Source organism: Mustela putorius, unplaced genomic scaffold (genome assembly GCF_011764305.1).
Source record: "Mustela putorius furo isolate JIRA1106 unplaced genomic scaffold, ASM1176430v1.1 tig00000868_pilon_pilon_pilon, whole genome shotgun sequence".
NCBI lineage: Eukaryota > Metazoa > Chordata > Mammalia > Carnivora > Mustelidae > Mustela > Mustela putorius.
Genome location: NW_025421502.1, coordinates 6,123,007 through 6,146,686, shown reverse-complemented (window position 1 = coordinate 6,146,686; position 23,680 = coordinate 6,123,007). Strand labels below are relative to the sequence as shown.

Here is a 23,680-nt window from a genome sequence, read left to right as displayed (position 1 = left end):
CTAATGGTAATTTTCTCTTTTCCTCATTTATTCTACATTTATTATTTGGATTTTTTCCGTATTTTTCCGTAAGGAAGACTTGCCCTCTTTTTTTCATTTTAAAATATTTTCAGTCATTTCTATTATTTTGGACTCATGAATATTTACTTTATTCTTTGAATTATAGCACTACCATTATTTATATTTGTTGCTCAGATTGGTACAGTTTTAGCCATTGACATCTCTTTGAGGTTGTCTCCTGTGTTTCTCTGCTGCCACTGTTGTGTTTTTCGACTGCTTCCCTACTTTCTTTTTTTTTTTTTAATTTTTAATTTTTTTATAAACATATGATGTATTATTAGCTCCAGGGGTACAGGTCTGTGAATCGCCAGGTTTACACACTTCACAGCACTCACCATAGCACATACCCTCCCCAATGTCCATAACCCCACCACACTCTCCCGGCCACCCTCCCACCAGCAACCCTCAGTTTATTTTGTGAGATTAAGAGTCTCTTATGGTTTGCCTCCCTCCCGATCACATCTTGTTTCATTTATTCTTTTCCTATCCCCCCCCCCCCACTTTGCATCTCCACTTCCTCATATCAGGGAGATCATATGATAGTTGTCATTCTCCGATTGACTTACTTCGCTAAGCATAATACCCTCCAGTTCCACCCACATTATCACAAATGGAAAGATTTCATTTCTTTTGATGGCTGCATAGTATTCCATTGTATATATATGCCACATCTTCTTTCTCCATTCATCTGTTGATGAACATCTAATGGTAATTAGATGTTCCATAGTTCTTTCCATAGTTTGGCTATTGTGGACATTGCTGCTATAAACATTCAGGTGCATGTGCCCCTTCAGATCACTACGTTTGTATCTTTAGGGTTAATACCCAGTAGTTCAATTGCTGGGTCATAGGGTAGCTCTATTTTCAACTTTTTGAGGAACCTCCATGCTGTTTTCCAGAGTGGTTGCACCAGCTTGCATTCCCACCAGCAGTGTAGGAGGGTTCCCCTTTCTCCGCATCCTCACCAGCATCTGTCATTTCCTGACTTGTTAACTTTAGCCATTCTGATTTTCGTGAGGTGGTATCTCATTGTGGTTTTGATTTGTATTTCCCTGATGCCGAGTGATGTGGAGCACTTTTTCATATGTCTGTTGGCCATCTGGATGTCTTCTTTGCAGAAATGTCTGTTCATGTCCTCTGCCCATTTCTTGATTGGATTATTTGTTCTTGGGGTGTTGAGTTTGCTAAGCTCTTTATAGATTTTGGATACTAGCCCTTTATCTGATACATCATTTGCAAATATCTTCTCCCATTCTGTCAGTTGTCTTTTGGTTTTGTTAACTGTTTCCTTTGCTGTGCAAAAGCTTTTGATCTTGATGAAATCCTGAAAGTTCATTTTTGCCCTTGCTTCCCTTGCCTCTGGCAATGTTTCTAGGAAGAAGTTGCTGTGGCTGAGGTCGAAGAGGTTGCTGCCTGTGTTCTCCTCAAGGATTTTGATGGATTCCTTTCTCACATTGAGGTCCTTCATCCATTTTGAGTCTGTTTTTGTGTGTGGTGTAAGGAAATGGTCCAGTTTCATTTTTCTGCATGTGGCTGTCCAATTTTCCCAACACCATTTGTTGAAGAGGCTGTCTTTTTTCCATTGGACATTCTTTCCTGCTTTGTCAAAGATTAGTTGACCATAGAGTTGAGGGTCTATTTCTGGGCTCTCTATTCTGTTCCATTGATCTATGTGTCTGTTTTTGTGCCAGTACCATGCTGTCTTGATGATGACAGCTTTGTAATAGAGCTTGAATTCTGGAATTGTGATACCACCAACTTTGGCTTTCTTTTTCAATATTCCTTTGGCTAGTCGAGGTCTTTTCTGAATCCATATAAATTTTAGGATTATTTGTTCCATCTCTTTGAAAAAAAAGGATGGGATTTTGATAGGGATTGTGTAGATTGCTTTAGGTAGCATAGACATTTTCACAATATTTATTCTTCCAGTCTATGCTTCCCTACTTTCTGACACTTCAAGATACTCCATTTTTCCTTGCCCTATCCTAGCACCAGAGTCAGTCCTTTGTCCCAGGAGCCCTAGTTCCTTTTTTTAGGGCATGGTATTTAGAAACTGAGAATTGGGCCATGAAAATATTGTAGCTCCTGGCATATCACTGCCTCAAGGCTTTCTCAGTAGACAGAGTCAGGAGATATATATGTATCTACTAAATTATATGTAAACATCTCCATAATTATATCTACGTCTGTCCCTCTGTGTATATATATTAACATCCTTCAGTTGGGTTATCCTACATGTAATGCAATTAGACTGATCTGTCAGTTTTTATTCTATCTATCCTAGTTTTTTTTTTCTTTTCTTTTTTTAAGAAGTTTGTGCTAGTAGCTTCTGGTTTGGTTGGGGTTTTTTTGTTTGTTTAGATTTTATTCATTCATTTGACAGACAGAGATCACAGAGAAGCAGGCAGAGAGAGAGGAGGAAGCAGGCTCCCTGTTGAGTAGGGAGCCCGATGTGGGGCTTGATCCCAGGACCCCAGGACCATGACCTGAGACGAAGGCAGAGGCTTTTAACCCACTGAGCCACCCAGGCGGCCCCTATCCTAGATTATCTTGACATCCTGGTTGATTTTTTTTTTTTTTTTTTTTTTAACAAAAATTTGCATTTAGTACAACTTGCTTGTATTTTTTGTAGTGTGCAGCTCCATGGGTTTTGACAAATGCATGCAGTCAAGTATCTACCACCACAGTATCATATAGATCAGTTCTGTTACTATAAAATGGCCTTAACGTAGTCCTGTTGTAATCTTCATCTCTTCCTGCATCAGCCCTGACAACTATTGCTCTGTTTTCCAATTCTGTCATTCTGCTTTTCCAGAATGTCATATAAATGGCATCTTTATAAAATATGTAGTCTTTTAGGTCTCGTTTCTCTCACTGAGTTACATTCATCTGTGCTGTTGCATGAATCGGTTGTCTGTTCCCTTTTATTACTGTGTACTATTCAATTGTATGTGTGTACTGGGATTGTGTAACCATCCTCTGTTGTTGAATATCTTGATTGTTTCTTGTTTTTGCTGATTGTGAATAAAGCAGTTGTAAACATTCATGTATTGGTTTTTGTGGGAGCACAAGTTTTTGGCTCACTTAGGTTAAACATGTCGGAGTAGCACTGCTGGGTCAAATGGTAAATACAGTTGATTATGAACAACATGGGTTTAAACTGCATGCGTCCACTTATGCAGATTTTTTTCAATAAATACAGTACAGTACTATAAATGTGTTCTCTTCCTTATGATTTTCTTAGTAACATTTTCTTTTTTATAGCTTACTTTAGTATAGTTATGTACAAAATATATGTTAAGTTTGTTACTGGTAAGGCTTTTGGTCAACAGTAGACTATTGGTAGTTAAGTTTTGGGGGAGTCAAAAGTTATACTCAGATCAACTGTGCAGGGTGTTCTTGCTCCTAATCTCTGTGTTGTTCAGGGGTCTGTGTTGTTTTTTATTTGACAGAGAGAGACACAGCAAGAGAATGAACACAAGCAAGGGGAGTGGGAGAGGGAGAAGCAGGCTTCCGCGCAGCAGGGAGCCCGATACGGGGCTCAATCTCAGGACCCTGGGATCATAACCCGAGCTGAAGGCAGATACTTAACAACTGAGCCACCAAAGCGCCCCTATATTTAACTTTAATAGAACTTGCCAAACTATTTTCCAAGGTGGCAAAATAGTACTATTTTGCATTCCCTCCAGTAATGAATGAGAGTTCCTGTTGCACCACATCTTTGCCAACATTTGATATTCTGTGATTTTTGGGTGGGCGGGGTTTAGTTAGTCTAATGGATGTATAGCAGTGTTTCATGGTTTAATTTGCATTCCCTAATGATTAATGATGAGCATCTTTGTGTATGTTTATTGTCATCCCTATATCTTCTTTGGTGACTCTATTTTCAGACCTTTTGCCAGGTTTTTGGTTGGATTATTATTTCTTAATAAATTCTGGATACAAATCATTGGGCATTTGATTTGCAAATATTATCCCCTTGTCTGTAGCTTGTCTTATAATCCTCTTAGTGGTTTTTGTAAATTGAAGGTTTTTAATTTGATAAAGTCGCTTTTTCAATTTTTTTTTTAAGATTTTATTTATTTAGTTGACAGAGATCACAAGTAGGCAGAGAGGCAGGCAGAGAGAGAGGAGGAAGCAGGCTCCCAGCTGAGCAGAGAGCCTGATGTGGGGCTCAATCCCAGGACCCTGGGACGATGACCTGAGCCAAAGGCAGAGGCTTTAACCCACTGAGCCACCCAGGTGCCCCAGTATTTTCATGTTCTTAATCATGCCTACATAATCTTCTATACTTTCTTCTGGGAGTTTTTAAGTTTGACTTTCAAAAAAAAAAATCAGAAGAAAAATTTGACTTTCAGATCTATGAGTCATTTTGACTTAAATTTTGCTTAAGACCTGAGATATGTTGAGTTTCATTTTTTGAATATGGACCACAGCAGCCACATTTGTTGGAAATACTATCTTTTCTTTATTGAATTGGCTCGAAAGCTTTGTCAAAAATCAGTTGGCTGTATTTTTGTGACTCTATTTCTAGAGCCCCTTTTTTATTATGTTCTACGTGTCTGTCCTTTATTGGTACCACACTTTTTTGGATTATTGTAGCATATAAAGCAAACCTTGAAATTGGGTAATATGAGTCCTCCAACTGTGCTTTTTCACAATTGTTGAGATTTTAGTACCTTTGCCTTTCCATAGAAATTTTAGAATCAGCTTGTTGATATCTATAAAAGAGCCTATTGGTATTTTTATCACGGCAACATCAAACTTAAAGATCAAAACTGAAATAATTTATATCTTAAAACCAAGGTTTTCAGTTCACAAATACAGTATATCATTCCATTTTTTTAAAGAAATCCTTGCTTTCCTCGGTGTTTTGTAGTTTTCGGCATATAGGTCCTTCACATATTTCATTAGATTTATATTTTAAGTACTTTCTTGTGATATTATAAATAGTACTGTTTTTTAAAAATTGTGAATCCTATTTGTTCGTTATTTAGTGTGAGAAGTGCATTTGACTCTTACATACCGATCTTCTGTCTTGTGACTTTGATAAACTCACTTACTATTAGTTCCAGGCTTTTCTTTTGTCTTTTTTTCTCTCTCTTTTTTAAATCCTGTCATTCTGTAAATATCGCTTTATTCTTTTCTAGTCTGTGTGCCATTTATTTCTTTTTCTTGCCTTACTAAAGTACGTGGTAAATCCTGAACTTTGTTGAGTAGGGGAGTGGCTTTTATTTTTTTACTGTGAGCGTGTGGTAGTGAAGAATATGGTAATTACTAGTGTTGCTTAGTGCCATTGCTTCAGTTTATGCCACAGGACCAGCGTGTTACCCATCATTGCTTTTGTGCCATTAGTACAAATGTCACCACAGTGAAGAAGGCAGAGATTTTAATATTGTTAAGAAAGTTTTTACCTGTGGATCCCCCAGGAGTCTCCAGTATTACCAGGGTTCTAGGTACTACATTTTGAGAATTGCTGTGCTATATCCTTGCTGTATGCATTTCCTTGGTCGGCTGTAACAAAATACTACAAACTGGGTAGCCTAAAACAACAGAAATTTATTCTCTTCTGGTTCTGGAGACTCAAAGTCTGCAGTTAAGGTATTTGGCAGGGCCACATTCTCTCTTTAAGGGAGAATCTTTTTTTTGCCTCTTCCAGCTTTTGGTTGGCTGTTGGCATTCCCTGTATTTTGGCCACATCAGTCTGCTTTATCCTCTCATTGCCTTTTCTTTGATGTTTATGTCTTCTCTTTATGTGCCTCTTTCAAAGATATATGTGATGGCATTTAGGACCCAGTCAGATAATCTCATGATCTTTAACTTAGTCGTGTGTCTTCTGTCATAAAAGATAATATTGGTCCTTTCCCATATAAAAGCATTTCTACACATTCTGGGGATTAGGATGTGGATGTATCTTTTGGGAGGCTGCTGTTCAACCTACTACCCTTATTCATTACATAAATGTTAGACTGCTTACCCCCGGTTTCTAAAATTTTATTTTTCTTCAGTCTTCTCTTTTAATTAGATCATTTTATTTATTAATTATTCTTTTTAAGTCAGCTCTACATCCAACTTAGTGCTTGAACTCATAACCCCAAGGTCAAGAGTCGTGTGGTCTACTGACTGAGCCAGGAGGTGCCCCAAAATTAGATCGTTTTTTTAAATTAAAGGTTTTGTTTATTTATTTGACAGAGAGAGACACAGCGAGAGAGGGAACACAAGCAGGGAGAGTGGGAGAGGGAGAAACAGGCTTCTTGCTAAACAGGGAACCGGATGCAGGGCTCGGTCCCAGGACCCAGGATCATGTCTTGAGCTGAAGGTAGACATTGAACAACTGAGCCACCCAGGCACCCCAAAATTAGATCATTTTATTGATTATTCTTCAGGTTCATTGATTTTTTTCTTCTGTCATACTGATGAAGCCATCTAACATAATTATTTCAGCTTTATTTTGATTTTCATTTTCAAAATAGTTTTCATTTCTGTTTTGGTACTCTCTGTTCATTTACTGATGTTATTTTTTTCAATTCCTTAAATATATTTTCTTTTTTGAACATATTTATAATAGCTGCTTTGAAGCCTTTGTCTGCTAAATTCATCTTTGGGGACCACTTTGAGTCTGGTCTCTGCCTGATTTTTTTTCTTTTTTTACTGAATATCTCAGTGTCTCTACTTTGTCTATACAGTTAGTTAAGCTGCCAGCTAGGGACTTGACCCAACAATTGTAACTGACAAGAAATAATTTTCAGGGAAGTAAAATGAATGAACACACAGACTTACCTACAAATGCTTTTATCATTGTGTAGCTTAATGTTTTTTAAAAAATGGAAAATAACCTAAATGGTGATAAATAGAAAAGTGATTAAAATATGGTAAATTTATATAATGGTTATTCAGACATTTAAAAATCATGATGAAAAGATATTCAAGTCAGGCTACATAAACAAATCATTTAAAATGTAAATTATAATTCTACTTTTGTTTAAATTAGATAAATCCAAGAAGAAATTACTGGGTTATTGATAGTAGTTATCTCAGGTGGTAAGTTTATGGATGGTTTTTATTTGATAATTTCCTGTACCTCTTTTTGCAATGACTATATATAACATTTGTAGTTCGAAAAACAGTTTTCTAGAGTTATTTTTCAAAAATTTGACTATCCACATATGTAACTAGTTTATCCTTTCCTCCACAGCCTTTATCTCTATTTTAGAAGTATTAAAATATCAGCAGTCTAATACACTGCAGAGCCATTTTGCTTTTTTTTTTTTTTTTTTTTAAGATTTTATTTATTTGAGACAGAGAGAAAAAGAGAGAGATTGAGAGAATGAGTGAGGGGAGAGGCAGAAGCAGCATGCTCCCTGCAGAGTAGGGAGCCTAACGTGGGACTTGATCCCAGAATGCTGGGAGCATGACCTGAGCCAAAGGCAGATGATGCTTATCCAACTGAGCCACCCAGGTACCCCTGCAGAACCACTTTTTTTTTTTTTTTTTTAAGATTTTATTTATTTGAGAGAGAGAGCGAGAGAGAACCTGAGAGCGCCTGAGAGCAGAGAAGGTCAGAAGGAGAAGCCAACTCCCCATGGACTCTGGAACCATGACCTGAGCTGAAGGCAGTTGCTTAACAAACTGAGGCACCCAGGCGCCCCAGAACCATTTTTAATCCAAAATAATATGTGCATCTAAATTATCCCAGAAAGCCAGTTCTTTTTCTTTTCTTTTCTTTTCTTTCTTTTTTTTTTTAAAGAACTCCGTATCATTAACTAGTGAATTATTGAACACTACATTAAAAACTAATGATGTATGGTGACTAATTGAACATAATAAAAAAAATCAGTAGCATTAATGAAATTTAGTAGTACCTCCAAATACTTTTTATAATTAATGTTTCTACTAATGTCCAACCTTAATGTTTAGGCCTAGGTTGAAAGCATTTCCTACGCACTGATATTCTTTTTTCTGTTTATATTTTTCAGTCTTAATAGTTATATTCAGTAGGAACTTAATAGCTTACACATGTAATTTTAGATAGCAAAAAGAAGCAAAATCAATTTTGATTTATCCAATTATCATAATATATAAAACATCATTTTAACATATATTCAATATTAAAAAAATTACTGAGATATCTTAGTTTTTTCATTTAATTCAGATTAGCTATATTCTAGTACATAATAGCTGCGTGTCACTGGTGGCTGCCATATTGGATAGTGCAGGTCTATAGCACATGTGTATGATTCCAGGTGTTTTTACCTCTTGTGATAGATCCAGTTTTCAGCACTTAGTTGTTGTTGTTTTTTCCTTTCATTCTTTCCTAGTGTACCTGATTCAATTTTTTAATATTTTCTTTATGCTTTATAGCTCCCAAGTAATGTATTCTAGGAAGGAACTATTTTTCTAAAAGAATAGGATAACTTAGTGCATTCTCTACATATGTACACATACTATGTTTAACTTATTTGAAAATAATACTTTCTTATGTAAGACTTACTGAAACTATGATGTCTGGACTTTTAAGAATATAATGCATTTTTGTGTTAGGGAAAGGTGGATGTTTTTCAGTTTTAGAATCTGGAATCTGAACCTTTTTTAAAAAAAATATTTTTTTTATTTGTCAGAGAGAGAGAGAGTACACAGTTGGGGGGAGTGGCAGGCAGAGGGAGAAGCAAACCCCCTGCTGAGCAAGGAGCCCAATGCAGGACTTGATTCCAGGACCCTGGGATCATGACCTGAGCCAAAGACAAGCACTTAAGTGACTGAGCCACCTAGGTGTCCCTGGATTCTAACTTTTAAAAAAAGTAGTTAGTTACTGCCTTCAGTTATTATTGCTACATAATAAATTATTCCAAAATTTTATAGTTGAAAACAAGTATTTTATTATGCTCACAGATTCTGTTGATCAGGACTTTGCACAGGGCAGTACCAAGATGGCTTTTTCTCTGTTCTGTGATGTCTAGGGCCTCAGCTTAGCAGATTAGCAGACTCAGAGGTGTTTTGATGGCTAATGAGTCAACATCTCCCAAACTTCAAACCTGAGTGCCTAAAGGTGAACTCTCCATGTGGTTTGACTTCCCCAGACCATGGTAGCTGTGGAATAATTGGACTTCCTACATATCTAGCTGCTCAGGGATCCACATGCAAATGTTCCATCAAACAACACAGCAAGTGAATTGTCTCTGACCAAGCAGGGAAATCACATAGCTTTGCTTCTGCCAATCTTTCTTGGTGGAAGCTGTGATAAGCCTGCTCAAATTCAGGGGAAGTAGACAGATTTCACCCTTTAGTCCCCACAGTATCAGAGAATTTGGGGACCATGTTTTAAAACTGCCACAGTTACTGAGGGAATTATAGGAAATACAGGCAAATGAAACTGCTAATATTAATGAAATGCCCATGATTTATAGATTGTGTAAAAAATAAAAGAGAATAAGTTTATATGACTTATGTATTTATATTTGCCAGGCTTGGTTTTAGTATATACAGAGGAAATAAAACTTTAATATTAGTTTTGGTATTAAACCATAATAAAATTAGGAGAGTTATCGAATACATTTTAAAGTTGAAGAAAATGTGTTTCTTGTTAGGTCACGGTTTTTTAAGTAGAAGCTTTTGAAAATTGATTTAAAATATTTGAAAGGAAATATTTTTCTTCCAAAGAAGTCTTGATTCATTCATCATTTTGACCAAATTATTTTTGTATACTTTTCATACATTTAGAACATTTAGATCTTGATATAGAATAAGGAATGATGAGCATTGACATATTGTTAGCTCTGTACACCTTCACATTCCCCTGAAGTAAGCACTTTCTTTGATGGACTGGGAAGTAAAAAAGTTCCTCTGGTGGGTAGTTCACTTCTGATAAATTCTAGCATCTAGTTAGAACATTTCTGTTCGTTTTAGAAGAATGATATTTGAGTAGGTTGGACATACTGATGGTTATTTCCCTGTTTTCAGATCATGTAGCATGATGAGCCACAGTATTTATTAAGTGGATAGATACTTAAATAGATTTGTCTAATTCTGACTTTGCCTCTTCTCTTCACTAATTAAGTCTTACCAATGTAGAGTTTTCTGAGACTAAAGACAAGAGTAGCAAACCATCTTTGTATATTTAAGGAAAGAAGGAGGGAAAACATTTCTTTTTTTTTTTTTGGCATGTTAATGAAAGATTCCTATTGACTCTTTTCCTTTTAAGTAAATAAATTCTTTCAGGTGAACTATGACCATGTAAAATATCCTGTAAGAAAAGTAAATTATACACCTAGTAAAATAGCATTATCGAGTTTGGGTTCTTTGTATACTTCTTGGAATTATAATAAGTATGGATGTTATTTGTTCCTTATAGTTTGATTACATAAGTCATCTTTTTTTCTACCATAGAATATGTATTTATGTGACCAAACTTAAGCTGCCACTCCATTATTGAGTAGAAATTGAAAACAGAATAAGAAAAGATAAGCTTTATTCATATATATTTTATAACAAGCATTTTTATATTTTTATGTTTTCTATTTTTAATACATTATTATAGCATATTTAATACATTATTATAGTAATATATATATTATGGCAATATATATTATATTTCTATTTTTAATACATTATTATTTAATACATTATTATATACATTTAATACTTTATTATTATATTTTATTTAATTGTTATTAATACATTGTTATATAATTTAATGCATCATTATATTATAATACATTGTTTCTATTTTAATACATTATTATAGCAAAGGAAGTGGCACTTCCTTTGTGTCAGTGAACTTGAAACAGCTTGTGAATATTTTTTTTGTTGTCCTTTCATTTGAGGTATGGTACAGATAATGATTTCCTTCCACAACATAGAAAAATTAGATTCGAGGATAAAGTTTGCCCTTCTTTGGAACCAAGACTAGAATTCCATTGTTAGGGACAATTGACCATTTGCTGGGCTAAGGAAAGCCAGCCAGACTTTAGTATAGTGTGGGTGGGAGGTCGTTGTTTTAAAAGCATGGATTTGGGCCTGGTTACTTGATTTATATTGGTCCTGTTACTTCCTAAGCATGTGACTGTATTAAAGGACTTAACTTAGGTAGCACCTGGGCAGCTCAGTCATTAAACATCTGACTTCAGCTCCAGTTATGATCCCAGAGTCCTAGGATCAAGCCCCGAGTCGGGCTCCCTGCTCTGCTGGAAGACTGCTTCTCCTTCTCCCACTCCCCCTGCTTGTGTTCCCTCTCTTGCTGTGTCTCTGTCAAATAAGTAAGTAAAATCTTTTAAAAAATAAATAAATAAATAAATATAGTACTTAACTTCTGTGCCTCATTTACCTAACTTGTAAAGTGGGTATAATGATAAATTTGCTTCGAAGGACAGTGAGTGGCACATAATGTAATATGTTTAATGATATTTATAATATTAACAAAAGTAATACTAAGATTAATGTTAATTTGAATGATATTGATAAAAATACGTCTCTAGTGATCAAGGAAATAAATATGTATGTCAATGGAAGTATTAAAAGCATTAGAGGAAAATGAGTATATATTTATATAACATTAGAAAAGGGAAGGCTCGGAGCGCCTGGGTGGCTGGCTCAATGGGTAAAGCCTCTGCCCTCGGCTCAGGTCGGGATCCCAGGGTCCTGGGGTTGAGCCCTGCATCAGGGCTCTCTGCTCAGCAGGGAACCTGCTTCCCTTCCTCTTTCTCTGCCTTCCTCTCTCTCTGCTTTCCTCTCTCTCTGCCTTTAAAGAAAAAAAAAAAAAAGAAAAGGGAAGGCTCTTTAAGTATGGTTTTAAAATGAACGAGGTCAAAAAATAGTAACCTGATGGAAAATACGTGTAGTACATAATAATAATTTAAGGTTAATTTTTTTAATATACAAGAACATTTATAAATCATTATGGAAAGCACAAGACTGTGAAAAAAGGGCAAATAACAGAGAAGACACCTAAGTAGCTAAGAAGTATCTGGAAAGAGTCTCAGCATTACTCAGTTAAGTACTGCAACCTGAAATGTTTTCCCCTATCAGATTGGCAAAGATTGAAATGTTACTCAATGCTGGGAAGATGAGGCACTCCTAAGCATTATTCATAGGAGGTATGAATTGATAGACTTCTGAAGAGATATTTGACAGTAATTGTCAATCTTAAAAGCACAATCCCTTTGAACTCCCAGTTACACTTCTAGGAACTTATCCTACGGATTCATTACAGAGGTTGACCTCATAAATATAAATTAGATCAGTCCCTGAAATAAATATTCATCAAGGGAGATTTAGTAAATAATGTTACATCTCTAATGAAATACTGTGTAGATTTTTAGAAGAATAGTGAAGATTTATGTATGCTTATAGAAGGATATTCAGGACACATTAAGTAAAAGAAAAGCAGGTTTTGGAACTGTGTTATGAAGGATATAAAAAAGCCATTAAGTAATAGATACATGTGGAAAGAAGGATATTAGCTACCAGGAAAAGGGGGGGAATTGTACTTTTTATTTTGTATTCTTCATTATTTGAATATTTTTTTTTACAGTGGGTATATTGTTACTTTTATAGTTTAAAAGAAGCTAATAAAAAAGGTTTGCACTTTGTCTATACTGGGTATAATAGTTATCTATTGTTGCGTAACAAAATACCCCCAAATTTAGTGGTTTAAATAGCTAATATTTGATCTCAGAGTTTTTGAGGGACATGAACTTGGGAGCAACCTTGCTGGGTGGTTCTGACTTTGGATGTGATGAGATTTTAGTCAAGCTGTCAGCTGGGGCTATAGTTTTCTCAAGACTCTACTGGGTATGAAGAATCTGCTCCCAAGTTCACTGATGGGGTTGGTGCAGGCCCCAGTTTCTCTTTGTCTATTGGCCACAGCGTTCAGTTCCTTACCTCATGGATTTTTCCATAGGGCTCTTCACAACTTGGCAGCATTGTTCAAACTGAGTGATTTAAGAGAGGGAAACCAGCACCCAAGATCAGGCTAATCTTGAAAGTGATACATCATTACCTCTCCGACATGGTTTTGGTCCTACAAATCAGTCTTGGTATATTGTGGGACGGTGTGAATTCATATACAAGTGTATGAAATCCAGGAGGTAGGCATCACTGGGGGCCATCTTGGAGGCTGGCTACCACAGTGGGTCTGTAACAGTATTATTTTTTGTGACTATTGGAGAAGTAAATTAATTAGGGCGACATTTGATGGGAACGTTGCTTAAAAATTAGTTATCTCCTTGCCAATTCCTGTGTTTGCTCTTCTTTTTCTCAGGTCCAGCACAGAGTCAAATGCAGGTTCCATCAGGGTATGGAGTGCATCCTCAAAACTACATTGCTCCATCAGGACATTATCCTCAAGGACCTGGGAAGATGACCTCATTGTCATTGGATAGCCAGTGTGGTGATTACTACTCCGGTCTCTATACGGTACCGACACAAAATGTGGTGACTCCTAATACAGCAAATCAACAACCAGGAGCACAGCACATGTATGGCAGGGGTCCTCCTGCACCTCATATAGTGGGATCCACTCCGGGATCTTTCCAGGGTGCCACATCACCAACATTGCATTTGCATACGAGTGCCGCCCAGCGGTACTCCCATTTTGTGAATCACTACAGTAGCCCAGCCATGTACTCTGCCAACTCTTCTGTTGCTTCTCAGGGATTTCCCTCTACCTGTGCTCACTACGCTATGTCAACTGTTTCTACTGCTGCATATCCTAGTGTTTCATATCCCTCTCTGCCTGCCGGTGATCCATATGGGCAACAAATGTTTACCTCACAGAATGCTCCAACGGTCAGGCCACTCAGAGAGAATTCATTTTCTGATCATAGTACAGCCATCAGTCATCCCTCACCGCTTCCACCTCCTCCATCACACCAGTACCACCAGCCGCAGAGTCTTTCAGGATGCAGTACTCTCTCGTGGTCAGCTTCAGGCCTTCCTTCAACCCAGCATAATATCGTCCGAAACCACACTGGCTCCCTGGCAACAGCCAACAGCAACCCAACAAATACTGGTAGGTTGAGTGGAAAGTTCACCAAAGCATGGCTGAAAATCATTGCATTTCCAGTCAGGTTTTTATTTGCATGAAGATTTAAGATGATATTGCCTAATAGAAAAAGTGGAAATTAGCTCACTTTTGCAGTTTATTTGCTTTATTTATTATGTTATTTTAGCAACATCTCCCTGAACCCTTCCCCTTGCCCTATTCAGTTAGCCACCCAACCACCTACCGTGCATAGTTATGTTCCTTATCATGACTGGGATCTTAGTCGATATTTATTGATAAATTTTATGCCTCTGCAGTAGTTGTCTTTAGTATGAGTTAGGTCAAGGGCAAAGTAGAAGGGTCCATTTGGGCATATGCTTTGTTAGCCACTACTTGCTTTTTTATATTGTTCAACCTTAGGACAGTTACTATTCCAGCCAGAACCCTACTCACTATATATAGAATACTACCCTGGTTTCTCTAAGTAAGCCCCATTTAATGATGCTCACAGAAGATAATATATATGTATATAATATGTAGGAATACATACTAAAGCTTATGTTTCCTCTTCCCAAATTGGTAAATTAAGATGGAGGCTGGGGAAGATGAAGAAAGATACTTGAAGAATAGTCTTGTAGTTAATCTTTCTGACCTTCTTAAACCAAGATGTTGTTAAATTTATTAGTTTAAAAATTATGTAACTTATGTGGTCTTTTTAGTGTGGGCTTTCCATATTATGTACTCATTTTAATTCAGCTTGTAAGCTTGAACTTAACAAAATACCCTCTCGAGCTGAATGAAAATGTATATAAAGAATGGGAACTGGTGAAGCTGTGGTAGTTTTCTGAATGTTGCCTTTAAATTCTGTATCAGAGTCCAAATAGCCCTAAGTCAAGGATGCCATTGAAAAGTATCCTTCCCTGGACAGTTAAATTATTTAAAATTAGAACTTCGGAATATTATATCTGAATATATTTGAGATCATCTATTCTTTCATTGCTGTTATTTAGAAACCCTTTTGGCTGCAGTCAGCTAATAGTGGTTTAAACAAAAAGGTGGTATTTTTCTCACATAACAAGAAGTCTAGGTAAATGTAGTGGATCCAGACGTCCTTGGTGTCTTTTCTCTCCCTGGTCTACCATTCTTTGCATGTTGGTTTCCAGAAACTTTTGTGCCTGTAGACATCAAGTCAGAGTTAAAAGCAGGAAGAAGGGAAAGGAAAGAAGATGGGGTGATGGCACTGGCAGACTTTCCCTATCATTTGCCATAGCTGTTTTAAAAGAGAATCCCTTGGGACACCTGGGTGGCTCAGTGGGTTAAGCCTCTGTCTTCGGCTTAGGTCAGGGTCTCAGGGTCTTGGGATCGAGCCCTGCATCAGGTTCTCTGCTTGGCGGGGAGCCTGCTTCCTCCCCTCATTCTCCCTGCCTGCCTCTGTGTCTACTTGTGATCTCTGTCAAATAAATAAATAAAATCTTAAAAAAAAAAAAAAGAGAACCCCTTATTTTAGGGAAGGTTAGAAAATGAATACTTATCTTTGTAGCCTTCATGGTAGACGCTGGTAAGAAAGAAGAGGGTTGGCATTGACTGGGTCTTGGGTGAATCAACCTAAAGCATCTGTCACAGTTCCCAAATTTGGCTGTGTATCAGAATCTCTTGCACAGATTGTGATCTTCAGGCTTACTTACTGAGCTAGAATAGAATCTCATTCTCCAGGCTCGTCTTGGGAATCCATATTTCTGACTTGATGTTGTCATGATGCCTAGTAAAAAAGGTCAGTTTTTTTGTTTGTTTGTTTGTTTTTTAAACAAATGAGGAAAGCTATCCAAGTTGGGTTGCCTGCTTGTGGTCATTAATATTAGAAACCCAAGTTTTGTCCTGGAGCTCAGTTTCTTTGACTCTCAGCCTTCCCTTCTCAGTCAGGGCTTTATGTCCTCTAGAAATTCTGGGTTTTTTCCTCTCTTCTTTCAGCAGTCTGTTTACAGATCAGATCAAGATCAGATCAGATCAGATTAAGTCTCTCTTGACTTCAGGATTTTGTGACTTTCGGGACAAAAAAAAAAAGAAGAAGAAGAAATACACGTAATTCCTGTCTTATTTCTGAGATGGGAATGGAATCCTGGTTGGAACCAATTATCCTGAGATAAAGGATCAGGGAAATATGGGGCCACTTGGCTAATGAACAGAATACTTAACTGGGAAACACTATCCCTGAAAAAAATATTGAATAAAGAATACAAATAATTACAAAATTACCTTCTATTTGAATAACTAGTAATTAGTTCTTCATATAAAGAGATGGAGTTTATTTTCATTCTTTTAATCCTAGTACTATACTGTGAAAGCCATAATAAATATGATTTTAGAAATTAATTCATGATAAATAGGGGTTTTTTTGCCTTTAAATTGGTAAATTACTTTTTAATTATAGTTTGGAGATTGACAAATATATCAGGTTAATTTGACACTTGTTTTTCATATTTCAAAAGAAATGAAGAAGTTACTTTTAAAACCTACTTTGAAATATTATCGAAGTTCCCAAATTTTCTCATTGAGCCAATGTTTATCAATATTATTTTTCATGATGTTCTATGCAACTTAGTAATAATAGTTCATAAGGTATTTGGTAGATATCACTGTGTTTCTCTTAGAAATTTAAAACATCCCATGGTAGTTTTTTATAATGAAAAAATAATGAATATACTTAGAAAGAGTTCAAAGAAATAGATAAAATGGAAAGTAAATGTTTCCTACCACTAGTGATTTTGGCCACTAATTTTCAGAGATAGCCACAATTAACAATTTTTTGTGTATCCTTCCCAAAATTCTCTACTCGTGAACAAGTGTTCTCTGTTAGAAGTATCATAAGCATACACATACATACTTAAGTGAATCGTTAAATAGCAAGGAACTGTTTCGTATGATATGCTAAATACATGAAACTGTTGAAATTTTTAATTTTTTGTTTAATTTACGATACTTTTACTAAAAACCCACTTAATCTTAGTATATAAATGTGCTATATTGGGATGTAATAAACTTAATTCATCGAAAAAAAAAACTTTGGAACCATATGAATTTTTGCCACGGTGACTTGGGTGCCTAGGTACAAGGTTTGGCAACCATGGAAATATTGATTTAAATTTTCTAGAAAGAAAGACTTTTATTTGCCTTGGATGCCTTTACATAATATTGGCACATTAGAATAATTATCTTAGCTATTAAACATAGTTTTAGGTGAAATTCAACCATTGAGTAATTAACAAAAATGATTGTACTTTTTTATTACTTGATTATACTAGTTACATTTTCAGGTGTAACACAAGTTCTTAAACAATTCATAAAGTGTTGGAGATCCAAAAGCATCAACATGAGTTAAATGATTACCAAAAACATGCTGCTGCATACATGCTACTATTTTTAGGCAGTCATTGAGTTCATTTTCAGAAACATTGGAATAAAAGAGAACTTTAAATGTTATCTCACTTCCCTCTCTATTTTATGAGTATATTTCAGCAGTATATTTCAGCCAGAATATTTCAGCACTAGAACTTCAGATTTTTTAATAAAAGTTCTATCCCAACTATGTATATGTCTGGAGTGCTATGTTTGTTAACATAGAGTGAAGTTTTGGCTGCTATGTAAAAAGTGTCATTTCATTAGGACTGTCACTGTTGATAAATCTCTGAAGGTTTAAAAAGTTTTTCCTAGTTTGAGATAAAGTTAGTTGAGTATGTAACTTTGGGTTATAAAGATACCTATCTTTGATAGCAAGGTGAGTATTGGAACATCATTTAAAATCATTTTCTTAAGTTTTTACTATCCCTTTGTTTTGAAAATTATATAATTTTAAAGATTAGCAAGATAAATCTTGGCTAAGAAGTAGAGTTTTGCCAGAAGATATTATATTCATTAAAATTATTTTTACTTTTTTTCCCTGGAGAATCACATATTAATATTATGAAATAGTATTGTCTAATGGTGTTTTACTGTGTGCAATTTTATAAAACAAGAAGCATTTTTAATAATACTTATAGAAATAATAATAATAAACTTCTATATAATTCTGTATAAAAATCCACAATATAGGGGCATGTGAGTGGTTCAGTCAGTTAAGCGGCTGCCTTTGGCTCAGGTCATGATCCCAGGGTCCTGGGATTGAGGCCTGCATCCAGCTCCCTGCTCGGTGGAGAGCCCGCTTCTTTCTCTCCCTCTGCCTGCTTGTGCTGTCTGTCAAATAAATAAAATCTTTAAAAAAAGAAAAAAAAATCCACAATATACGTGGCATACAGTATCTAGTTACTGGTAAGTTAATGTTGTAACTGTTGTCTTGAGTACTGTTGTCTTGTAACTGATATGCCTGAGGAAAAGCAAAATAAATTCTCAGTGTTCCCTGATATTTCAGCCGCAGTCTGAAGAATAAATTCTTCAAGTATGAAGTAAATTGCAGGCAAAATAAATATTTAAATGTACAAGGCAAAATTTAAGAAACTTCTTAGCAAAAGTATGAAAGACTGCCTCTAGAAACTTGTAGAGAAGGGTTTCTTAAAGACAACACAGTAAAATAAATTATAGTTTTAAAGAGTAAGCATGCTCAATTTGACTAATTTTTGAATTAAGAACTTTTCTTCATTGAAGGACATGAAGAAAACAAAAAGACAAGGCATAAACTGGGAGGAAAAAATACAGTATTTATCCAGAATACACACATAATACATAAAATTAATAAGGAAGAGAGCAAAAACCCAAGAAAAAACAGAAGATCAAATGAAAACATACTCAACCTTATAATAATCAGGAAAAGAAAATTAAACTAGAGTGGGATATCTTTTTATATTTAGCAGCAGAATAGTAAAAATTTGAGAGCCTGACCACACCATTGGCAAGGATGTGGAGTAACAGAACTCTTAGACACTCTTGTTGTTTGGAAGATTTATGGCTTCAATATTTTAGGAGAATTTGGCATTACTGGAATTGAAGATAGCCATGCCCTAAAATGCAGCTATTCCACTTCTATAATGTGGTGCATGATTCACCCAGATTTGTATTAAAATGCTTGTTCTTACCAAGTCTTGTATGGCATGGCCAAAGAGACAACATTTTTATCACGTGTCTGCAAGAGCTGTTGCTAGCCTCGGTACCACACTTCATAGGAAGGCTTTAGAGCACCATATCTTTTGAGATGTGTAGCACTTACAGAACATGGTGACATTTGCTTGGAATACTGGGCAAAAAGGACTGGTCTGCTCTAAGAGGCCAAAAGACCTTATTTTCCCCAGGGGGATTCTGAGCCACTTGCCTCACACCTATAGCTACCTGAGCTGGGGTACACACCTTGAGAAGCTCCGCCCTAGAGAAACATGCATATCTGCTCCAGGGACAGGTTCATGAATATTTATAGCAGCACTGTCTTTGTAAAACCAAAAAGTGGAAACCCAAAAGTCATGATAGTGGAGTGGGTGAATAAATAATGTCCTTCCAGTGGAGTGCTGAACAGAAGTGAAAATATGATCGAGGGCTGCGCTTATTAACATGAGTGAATCCCAGCAATGTAACAGCAGAAGTCATGAAGAATGCATGTAGTGTGATACCATTACCAAGTGAAAAAAGCAAGCAGAAATCATGTTTAGGAATACTTGTCTGTGTGGTAAACTATTTAAAAACAAAAGCAAGGGAATAATAAGCACAATTCGGAAGGGAGGACTTCTGTGAGAAGTACGTGGACAGCGTCAGCAGTTTTGGAAAGGTTTTATTTTCACAACTGGTTTCTGAGTTCGTAGGTATTTTATTATGGTTTTATATGTGTATTTATGTACATATGCATACATGTATCATAAGCTCATCTATACCAATTATTTTTCTTTCTTTTTTTTTTTTTTTTAAGATTTTATTTATTTACTTAACAGAGAGAAATCACAAGTAGATGGAGAGGCAGGCAGAGAGAGGAGGGGAAGCAGGCTCCCCGCTGAGCAGAGAGCCCGATGCGGGACTTGATCCCAGGACCCTGAGATCACGACCCGAGCCGAAGGCAGCGGCTTAACCCACTGAGCCACCCAGGCGCCCTCATCTATACCAATTCTTAAAGAAAAATGTTTGTGATAACAAAGCTGGAAGTCAGTGTATTCTTTACTGGGGAGAGAGCATGACAAGTTCAAGGGACTGGAAGACAACCAGTGAAGCCAGAGGAGAACTCAGGCCAGGATGAGGCTAGGGACTTAGGATCATTCCAGGCCTCGTGGTAACCATGTTAGGAAGTTTCAAGGGTAAGATGTTTTGTCTCCACCCTAAAGCACTGGCAGAATTTTGAAGGATTATAAGCATGTCAGAGACTGGCTGTAGTGGTTCTGGAACAGAGAGGGGCCCTGTTTAAACTACTTATTTTTTACTTTGTGCTGGGAATTTCTTTTGAGAAATTAATTGTGGGACTAGTTTGAGGCCTAGGATGATGGAGTTGTTCCTGATACATGTTTTTTTGCTTTCTTCTGCCAAGTGCCTCTAGGTACTACCAGCTTATTGCACTAATTCAAGTCCAGAACTCTAGCCTCACTGGGCTCTGAATGTTCTGAACCAAAGCTGCTGGTGTTTGTTAGGATTAGTTTCTTGGTTTATCCTTCTCCTGAGGGTATAACCCTGCAGAGCACTCGCTTCAAAGTGGAAGTACGGGATGCCTTATCAGGTACCCCACCCGGTATGCCCTGGCATGTGTCTTCTGTTTCAACACAGAAAACAGCAGATCAGCTTTGTGGCAGACAGTGAAAGCAGCTGTGAGTGTTGGCTATTTCTCTGAGTTTTCAATTTTGTACAGATTTTGGCCCAGAAATTTATTAATAGCATGTTAGGTCTTTGATGATTTTAGGAAAGTATTATAAAAATGGTTTTTAGGGCGCCTGGGTGGCTCAGTTGGTTAAGTGGCTGCCTTCAGCTCAGGTCATGATCCCAGGGTGTGAGGATGACCTGCATCAGGCCCCCTGCTTAGCAGGGAATCTGCCTCTCTCTCTCTGCCCCTCCCCCTACTCGTGCTCACTCTCTCTCTCAAATAAATAAATGAAATCTTTGAAAAAACATAGTTTTTAAAGTTACCTTTAATGGGAGGTTCAATCTTTACCTCACCCATCCTTACTGTGTCTTCTACCCCCCTTCCCTTTTCTCCATCACCCAATGTTAGATGATTTTATCTTTCTTAATTTTCACTTTGTACTCTTAAATATACTCATCACTCTGTTATGTTTTAATGATTATATTAGTTATCTAATTCTGATTTAAAACGAAATGACTTTATTTTCCCATAGTTCTGTGGGTTGGTTGGACAATTCCTCTACTGGTCTTTCTTGGACTCACCATTGGGTCTTTTTAGCTGGAGACTTGGCTGGGTTGGAAGATCCTAGAACTTCACTCATGTATCCAGCAGTTGGTGCAGATAGTTTACAGGGGTACCTAGGTTTTTCAACACTTAACTAACTTCCTTACATGATTACCTCAGGGCAGCATTTCCAGAGCAGAGCAGATAGCTACAAGGTTTCCTAAGATTTGAGTTTTGGGACTTGTATACCGTTGCTTCTGCCACATTCTGTTGATTAAAACCAGTCGCAAGGTCAGTCCTAATTCAGAGGGAGGGAAAATAGACTCCACTTCTTCATGAGAAGAATTGCAGAATACTTTGACCATGTTTTCAGTTTCCCAAAATGATGTTTGTCCTCCCTAAAAACGATGAATAGCACATTTAGACTCCTTCCACCTTCTTTCCCATTCCCTATTATATTTCTGTCATTTGTACACTGTGGGGCATATAATGTGTTGGGGGAGTTTTTCTCTCATTATTTATTTATTTATTTTAAGTAGTCTCTATCCCCAATGTGGGGCTTGAACTCGTGACCCCGAGATCAAGAGTTACATGCTCTTCCAGTTGAGCCAGCCAGGTGCCCAACATATAACATGTTTTGTTCTATCACCACCTTCTTATATTTGTTTTAGTCTTAGCCCTTCTAAGTTTGTCTCTCTCTGTATGCACACACACATATATATTTAAATATGCATGCACATATGTACATACATATATGCATGTGTTCATTATATTTTCACTGTTCACTACTAGTTTTTTGCCATAGGTTTTTTTTTCCCCCTAACTTTGAGATATAATTGACATACTACATTGTGTAAGTTTAAGAGATACAAAGTGATGATTGATATATGACGCACATATGCATTAGAAAATGATTACCACAGTAGGGTTAGTTAATATATCCATCAACTCACAGAATTACCTTTTCTGTGTGTGTAGAGAACATTTAAGATTTACTGTCTTAGCAACTTCCAAGTTTATAAAACAGTATTGTTAACAGTAGTCACCATGCTGTACATTAGATCCCTAGAATTTACTCAACTAAATATTTATGAGGCTGCCTCAGTGGCTCAGTGGGTTAAGCGACTGCCTTCGACTTATATCATGATCCTGGAGTTTCAGGATCAAGCCCCACATCTTACACTCCCTGCTCAGAAAGTCTGCTTCTCCCTCTGTCCCACACCCCACCGCCTCTGGCCCACGCTCTCTCTCTCACTCTTTCTCTCTCTCAAATAAATAAATAAAATCTTTTAAAAAAAAACCTAAAAATTTATGGTAACAGATGGTAAGTATGCTTATTGTGGTGAGCATTATGTAATTGTCAAGTTACTATGTTGTACAATCGAAACTAATACAGTATTGTATGCCATTGGGTGTACGTCAATAAAATAATTACAGTTTATACCCTTGGACCAACATCTCCCTATTTTCCTTCCCCCTCCACCCCACCCCCATGCCAGGCCCTGGAAGCTACCATTCCACATTCCACTCTTCTTATGAATTCCAACTTTTTCTACATATAAGTGAGATCGTGTACTATTTGTCTTTCTCAAACTTATTTTACTTAGCACAATATCCTCAGGGTCCATCCATTTTGTCACAAGTGTTAGGATTTCCTTTTTTGTGGTTAAATAATATTCATGTGTGTGTTTTTTATCCACTCACCCATCAGTGGACAATTAGGCTGTTGCCATGGGTTTTTCAGTGAGCTCTTGGTCAATTGAAGATTATCGTCTAGATTGGGCGGTTTGAGCTATCACAGAGGCACAGTGTGAATCACCTGTACTTTGTTTATTCCAGAAGTCCAACCTAGAGTTACCATTGAGTCCTTACTGGATTAGGTTTGAAATACAGCCTCTGATTAGTAGCAGTAAATAAGATGTGACAGTTGATAATACAAAAGGGGATCTGAGCTTTGCGCAGTGGCAGTATCGTAGCCAAAGTAGCCAATGAGGTTTATCCGAGGCGCGATTATTGCTAATTGAAACAAAAGGGGATCTGAGCTGATACTAGAGATACTAGAAACATTTGTGGAATTCATGGACTACGTTACTGCAGAAGCAAATAGCCTCTATTCACCTTTTCTTAGGTAACATTATGTAGTACGATAATGAATTAATAGTAGCGACTATTAGTAAAGAAAAATTGTTTGGGGTGCATTTTGTTTAAAAAGGTAAGGAGGCTTATGACATGTTTTAGGAAAGTTGCTCTTAAAGATTATTAAAAACATTTGGTATTTAAGTTTTCAGTTTTTCTGGAAATCATTTCTTTGGACATTCTTATTTTCTCTATATAATACTAGATAA

The 23,680-nt window shown here is 36.6% G+C and overlaps 1 protein-coding gene and 1 pseudogene across 6 annotated transcripts in view; both read left to right on the top strand.

Annotated features, from left to right (window-relative positions):
• The window catches only part of SEC24B (SEC24 homolog B, COPII coat complex component), a 94,780-nt gene that overhangs the window by 14,297 nt on the left and 56,803 nt on the right, over nt 1-23,680 (top strand). For all 6 annotated transcript variants that reach the window (XM_013054000.2, XM_013053996.2, XM_013053999.2 and 3 more), the window contains exon 2: nt 13,316-14,065. In XM_013054000.2, the coding sequence (XP_012909454.2) occupies nt 13,316-14,065 (750 nt within the window). The remainder of the gene's footprint in view (nt 1-13,315; nt 14,066-23,680) is intronic.
• Nucleotides 23,286-23,475, top strand: LOC123393491 (annotated as a pseudogene).